This window comes from Aquila chrysaetos, chromosome 8 (assembly GCF_900496995.4).
Source record: "Aquila chrysaetos chrysaetos chromosome 8, bAquChr1.4, whole genome shotgun sequence".
NCBI lineage: Eukaryota > Metazoa > Chordata > Aves > Accipitriformes > Accipitridae > Aquila > Aquila chrysaetos.
In genome coordinates this window covers 2,812,202-2,818,815 of record NC_044011.1, presented here as the reverse complement: position 1 = coordinate 2,818,815, position 6,614 = coordinate 2,812,202, and the positions used below count along the sequence as shown (strand labels likewise).

At 55.5% G+C, this 6,614-nt stretch overlaps 1 protein-coding gene across 1 annotated transcript; it reads left to right on the top strand.

The window, feature by feature from the left end:
* Positions 1–2,340: 2,340 nt before the first annotated feature.
* HOXB13 (homeobox B13) lies at positions 2,341–3,803 on the top strand (the record flags this gene model as incomplete). Its single annotated transcript, XM_030022708.1, has 2 exons — positions 2,341–2,734; positions 3,547–3,803. Coding segments are annotated over 2 exons (651 nt in total), but the record flags the coding sequence as incomplete, so codon positions are not given.
* Between the last annotated feature and the right edge of the window lie 2,811 nt (positions 3,804–6,614).

Genomic DNA, 6,614 nt, shown 5'->3' with positions numbered 1-6,614 from the left:
AGTCAACAAGCTCTTAACTTTCAACTTGGCCTTGACCTCCGGATTAAGCCCGACCTTTCTGTGAAGGAAAGAGGGTGAGACGCGGGGGAGCTGCGGCCCCGTCGGCAAACACCCGGCCGGCCGTGGCGTCCCAGCGCCCCAGTTATGGGCTGGTTCAAAGCAAATGGGGAGAGGGCAGGAGCGGGGGAGAATAAAAAGGGCATCAAAGAAGGAGTGCAGTCGTTAAACTACGGAAAGGGAAGGAAGAAGCTTTGAAATCGGAAAGGTGAAGGCTAAAAACACTGGGATTTTTTTTTTTTTTTTTAAATTTTTTTCTCCAGAAAAAGAAAATCGTCGGCTTCCGTGAGGCTCCGGGATTTTTAGCGGACGAGAAGGGCGGAGGAGCGAAGATGCAGCTTGGCGATGAGGTTTATTTATCTCCCTGGGAGAGAGGACGGGGTGCAGGAGCGGATTTCACCGAGACAGCCCGGGGCAAAGCCCCTGCAGATGCAGGGAGCTGGAAGGAGCCGTGGGGGATTTTTTTTTGGGGGGGAGAGCTGCCCCCCACAGAGAAACGGGGCTTTTCCCCGCCTGGGCGAGCATTGCAATCATCAGTTCTAATCCCTATTTTCTATCGGGATTTCTGTCCCTACGTGTCAAACCCTGCCGCGACTCCTGTGGGCGGATGGGTCGTTGCTTTGGTGGCCCCAAGTCGTGGCAGAAGGAGAATTTTTATTGCGATTTGATAGTCAGAAGGCAGAAATCTTCCGATTTCTTTGCACGAAGGAAACAACGCGTGAGCTCAAGCTGCCTTTGGGGGAATTCTGGCAAAGCTTTCCCTCAGACAAGGCCTTTGGGGGAAAACCAGAGGAAAAAAGGAGCGACAAACGCGGCTGTGTGTTTGTACCATGTGTACAGACAACGAAAAATGTGCGTACCTGAATAATTTATTAGCACGCACATAGGCACAGGCCTCAGTGTATTTACCCCAGACTTTTCCAGACCGATGTAATCCCTCATCGCCATGTCTGTCTGTCTTTCCCCCTTCTGCCTGTCTCTCCACCTGTCCGGTGCTCCTGGACCCCAAAGGGGCTCTCTATATTATTTTCCCACCTCCCTTTTCCAAACTCTTTCCCTTTGGGATGCTTCTTAGCCTGGCTCCACGCTGACCTGCACACCCGGCCCAGGGCCACGCCAGCATCGTGCATGGCGATAGCTGTGTGCAAGCAGACTGGTTCCCCCCTTCTCCTTTGCAGTTATTTTTTCGGGGTACTGGGGACCCCCCTTTCCCCTCTCTCCCTGCTTTTAGGGCCATGCCCTGTCCCTCTCCCTAGAGATAGAGGTTTCAATCTTTTGCAGCTGAAAGTGAGGGTGCATGATGATGTACATGGGATTAAACCCCCCCGAGCAGGGGCAGAGGGAGAAGCCGGGGAGCAGGGGAGTCTCCATCCCTGAGGATTCATCACTGCCCCACGGCTGCCAGCCGTCACCCCGCATGGACCGAGGGGGTCCCCGGATCTCCTCGAGTTGGACCAGCTTTTTCCGAGGGCAGAAACCCCTGGACCTACGTGAGAAGAAGGGGCCACACCGGGGATGGGGGAAAAAAAAAAAAAAAAAAAGATGGTTTTAATCTCAGCCCGGATTTTTCCACCGGGGACTGCTCCTCCGCGCCTTTCGTGATCCTTCCTCTCCTTCCCCTCCCTCCCCTCGTCCCCCCTACTCCCCCCCCCCCCCCCCCCCTTTTTTTTTTTTTGGCAAGATGCAGCGCAAGAGGCGCCTCCCGTGTACCCGCCTGTCACGTGCGGGGGGGGGGGTCCCCCTTCCTCCTCCCATTGCAATAAAAGTATTTTCGCAATTTCTGCAGCCAGGGTTTATTGGGGCTGGAGGGTTTTTTTTGTGTGGGCTTGGGGTTGTTTTTTTTTTTTTTTTTTTTTCCTCCTTCTCCGTCCTTTTCCCCCCGAGCGGCAGCCAATGAGGCAGCCCCCGACCGTTGCGTCAGGGCAGCCCGGCGGGGAAAGGCAGCTCTCTGTAGCTCGCAGCCTTTTAAAAAGATCCGGGGACCCCCCTCGGGCAGTGCCCGGGTGCTGCCGAGCAGGCTCTCCCCATGCCCCGGCCCCCGAGCCGCCCCCCATGCAGCCCCCGGAGCCCCGCGGCCCCCCGGGCCTCGAGGGGCTCCTGGCAGCCGGCGGTTTCGCAGGCGGCCAGGGCAGGGGGCTGCTGCCACCTCCTCCTCCCCCCCCGGCCCTCGGCGGTCCTTCGTCTCCCCCCGGGATGAACCCCGGTTACCCGGCGGAGGGACCGGCCGAGCCCCCCAAACCGTGCCCGGCCGCCCCGCCGCCGCCCCCGGCCGCCCCGCCGGGTCCCGCCGCCTCCGCCCCGCTGCCCTACGGATACTTCGGCAGCGGCTACTACTCCTGCCGAGTAGCCCGGAGCTCCCTGAAAGCCGGGCCGACCCAGGGCCCCTTCCCCACCGAGAAATACCTGGACCCCCCCGCGGGCAGCGAGGACTTCCAGAGCCGCCCCGCCGAGTTCGCTTTCTACCCCGGCTACGGGGCTCCTTATCAGCCCGTCGCCGGTTACCTGGACGTGTCGGTGGTACCGGGGCTGGGGGGGCCGGGGGAGGCCAGGCATGAGACTCTGCTGCCCGTGGACGGTTACCATCAGCCGTGGGCTCTGGGCGGCGGCTGGAGCAGCCAGATGTGCTGCCCCAAGGAGCAGGGCCAGGCCGGGTACCTCCTGAAATCCGCCTTTGCAGGTAAAGTCCCTGTGCTGGGGCTGGGAGGGGGGCGAGGGGGTGTGGGTGCATCGCGGGTGGGGGGTTGGGATTGGGACCAAAGCTCGAAATCATCTGCTGGGGAGCTGCTCTTGCCATCCAGTAACACTTGTTTGCGAGCTAGCCCAAATTAGCCAGTAGGTAGGTTTCACAAAATAATAACTGAGATTAACACTGCCCTTTGCAACTCATCGCCCTCCGAGCAGGGAGGCAGCTGGTGATACTATCCGGGTTCAGACGGTGATACTATCCGGGTTCAGCTGGTGATACTATCCGGGTTCAGCCACGATCCCGGCAGCTGCGGGCCAGCCGCGCTCGGAATCGGGATGCTTTAAAGAGGGGAGGGGGTGCGCATGGCCCCCACCGTACAGGGCCGTGACCGGGGAGGGGTGGGGGGGGGCCCTTCCCACGCACCCCCGCCCACGCCGGTGGGATCGAATTCGTCCCCGGCCCTGCTCGGCCGCGCACCGAGTTGCGGAGCAAGTACACGGGTATTAGCGCGGGGGTCACCCACGTCGGTGTTTTGCCGATACCTGGATTTTTCTCCCCCCCCCCCCCCCCGCCCCAAATAATAATAAATTCAGGGAAGAAAATCGATATTTAAATATCAATTAGGAGAATATATCATTGAAATAAATTTAAATATCATCGCTGTCAGGAGGCTGGAGGGAAGAAATGGGGTGGCAGGGAGAGGGGGGCTGCCGCTCGCAGGGAAAGGTGACGGGAGGTGGGTGCAGGGTGCGTGGGACCCCCCCCCCCGACCCCTCTCAAACCCCGTCTCTTCCCATTCCCAGACTCCGCCGGGCAGCTGCCCACCGACGGCTGCTCCTTTCGCCGGGGCCGCAAGAAGAGGGTCCCGTACAGCAAGGGGCAGCTGAAGGAGCTGGAGAAGGAGTACGCCAGCAGCAAATTCATCACCCGCGACAAGAGGAGGAAGATCTCCGCCGCCACCAACCTCACGGAGAGACAGATCACCATCTGGTTCCAGAACAGGCGGGTGAAAGAGAAAAAAGTCGTCGCTAAAATCAAAAGCAGCAGCAGCACCCCGTGAGGACACGGCCACCCCATCTGCACACACCCACCCACTCCCCTTCGGGGGTCTTGGGGTGAGGTGGGGGGGGGGGGTCCGGCACTGTCAGCGATGGGAGCGAGAGGCCCCCCCACCCATCCCGGGGTGGGCTGAACCCGGGGTAGCGCTGGGCAGCGCTCCCTGCTGCTCCCAGGGTGGGGGGGGGGAGTGTGAAGCCCCCCCCCACCTTCCCCAGCAAAGGAGGGTGAATTCGGAAGATGCCCCATCCCCGCCCGCTTTGCACGCAGAGGACCCTGTACAGTTTGCTCTTGCCTTACAACGCCGCTGCCACGTCCTGCTCCCACCGCTTCGGTTGGAACCGCATCCTCAGAGAGCTTAAAAAAAAAAAAAAAAAAAAAAAAAAAAAAAAAAAACCTGGTTTAATTACATTAATTAATCCCGATAGGCAACTCCCGGCTCGCCTGCGTGCGGTGGGAGCGGGGCTGGCCGGGGATGGAGGGAGCGGGGAGTCGTCACAGGGAATTTGGTCTTTAGAAACGAAAAGCCGTACTTATAAAAAACAAACAAACAAACAAAAAAAACCCCAAACAACCAAACAAACTCCTTAATTCAGGCAGAAGTATCAAAATGCGCGTCTAAGGGAGAATAAATATAGTCCGGGTGTGTTATAGAGAAACACACGTGAATCGTTTGCATAAACGCGCGGGTTTGCGTGAATGTACAGTATATGCGTATGACATATATGTACCCGTAGGCACACATTTATGAAGGCACGTACTACGTTTTTTTGCGCGGTTATATATAAAATATACATGTACGTATGCACATGCACATATTTAGCAACACACATTATTTTACCTTTTATCATATACGATATTTGTGTTCGTGTGTTTATATATACCTAGCTACCCAAACGTATGCACGTATACATGCAATATAGTACTGGATGTGTGGATATAAATATATACTCAGATAAAGCTGTATATACACGTGTTTGTATACGTACATATAGACATATGTATGTTCATGCCTATATTTTGATACAGGTAAATGCAATTCGTATAATTCCATACGCGCTTTCGTTTGTGCTAATATACGTGTATTTGTACACACATTTTCCTTCTACTAATACAGAATTATAGCGATACGTTTCGTAGCATGTGCTAAGATAATCCCCGTATAATACTAAATGATCTTGGTTAATATTAAGAAACGTCGTCATCCTTTTCAACAGAATAAATAGGGTGGAAGTAAATATACTCAAACATGCGTTTTGCTCTGCTCTTTTCGGGTTATTTACAGCTTCAGGGAAGCGCAAACTCTACATACACAATTGCTTTGTTTAATACCTCGGTGGTTCAAGGCAGCGGCGTGTCGGTTCGCAGAGTCCCCGCAGCAGCGTCGTGTTTAAACCTGCCTGTAAACCCCAAAAAGCCTCTCAAAGGGCGAATAAACTCCAAAACACCCTTACTGCAAACAGAAATTTGCCTTTTTTTTCCTGCCTTTTCTTTCTTTTAGAAATTCGAAGCATTAAACCGCAACGCGCCCTAAATAAGGATAATTTCAAATAGTGATTTTGTTCTTGTTTAATAACGTATTTATTAAATATTTTAGGCTTGGGCCGGCTCTGGCTTCCAGCAGGTTCCCGGCGGGGAACGGAGCAGAGCCAGGCGCGCCCTCCCCGGTTTTTTGCTCGTTTTTCCCCTTTTTCCCCAGATAATTTCGCCCTGCGCTTTGCAGAAGGTGCCGGCGGCACCCCGGGGTGCAGCCTTTCCCCGCCTGGGCGGGCGTCACTCCTCCCGTGACGTCACGCGTGACGCCAGAACCTCCGGGAGGGGAACAGCCAATGGCGCTCTGCCTGAGCGTTCCGAGCGGTGACGTAAGCAGGGGCGGTGGGGCAGACGCAATAAATCCCGCCCCACGCGGGGAGGAGGGGGAGCCGTCGGGGCTGTGGGGAGGCTCCGCGACGTCCGAGGGCCGCTCCGGTCCACGGGGAAAAAAAAAAAAACCAACCCAAAAATTCCCCCAAAAGGTGGAAAAGGGGCGATATGGACGGTGTGAGGGCAGAAGGGTGTAGGAAACCGCGTGTGCGGACCCAGCGTGGGCTATAGGGTCCTGTGCTCGCCTATAACGCTCGCCTATAGATCCTGTGCTCGCCTATAACGCTCGCCTATAGAGCCCCGTGCTCGCCTATAACGCTCCTGCGGCCCCTGGCAGCGGTGCTGGGTCCCCCGGCAGCTGGAGCACTGGCAGCAGCACTGTCGTGCGGGGACCGGTTACACTTCGCTCTTCCCCATCCGGATCCTGCTCTGAATTACTCAGCTTTGAACAATTTTGGGTTTCTTTTCTTAATTTCTGGTCCGGAGGGAGGATCCCAGCCCTGAGTCCCGGTTGCACCGGCCGGACCCGCTGTTCCTCCCGCATTAGAAAGCGGCTGGGAATGTTTGTCTGGCATTCCTGAACGGGCGGATGGATGACAAAGCTCAAAATCCGCTTTTTTTTCCCCCTCTGTTACCAATAATGAACCTTCTCGCCCTGATTTCTGTGTGTCTGCAGAGGCCGCAGAGCAGAAGCGGCTTTACCTGACAGGAGGAAGCCCCTCGGATGTCCCCCAAAGAAAAGCAAATAATCCAGTAAAATAAAAGAAATGCGGTTTTGGTCTCCCATGGCCTGTATCTGAGCACGACTTCAAAATAAACCCTGTCTGCTTATGGCTTTGGAAAGGGTTGTTCCTCTTAGACCTCCCCTCTATGGCACGTTAAGGGTTAATCCTTTTAGTGAGGTGTTGCTTTTTCCCATCTTTTTTTTTTTTTTTTTTTTTTTTTTTCCCAT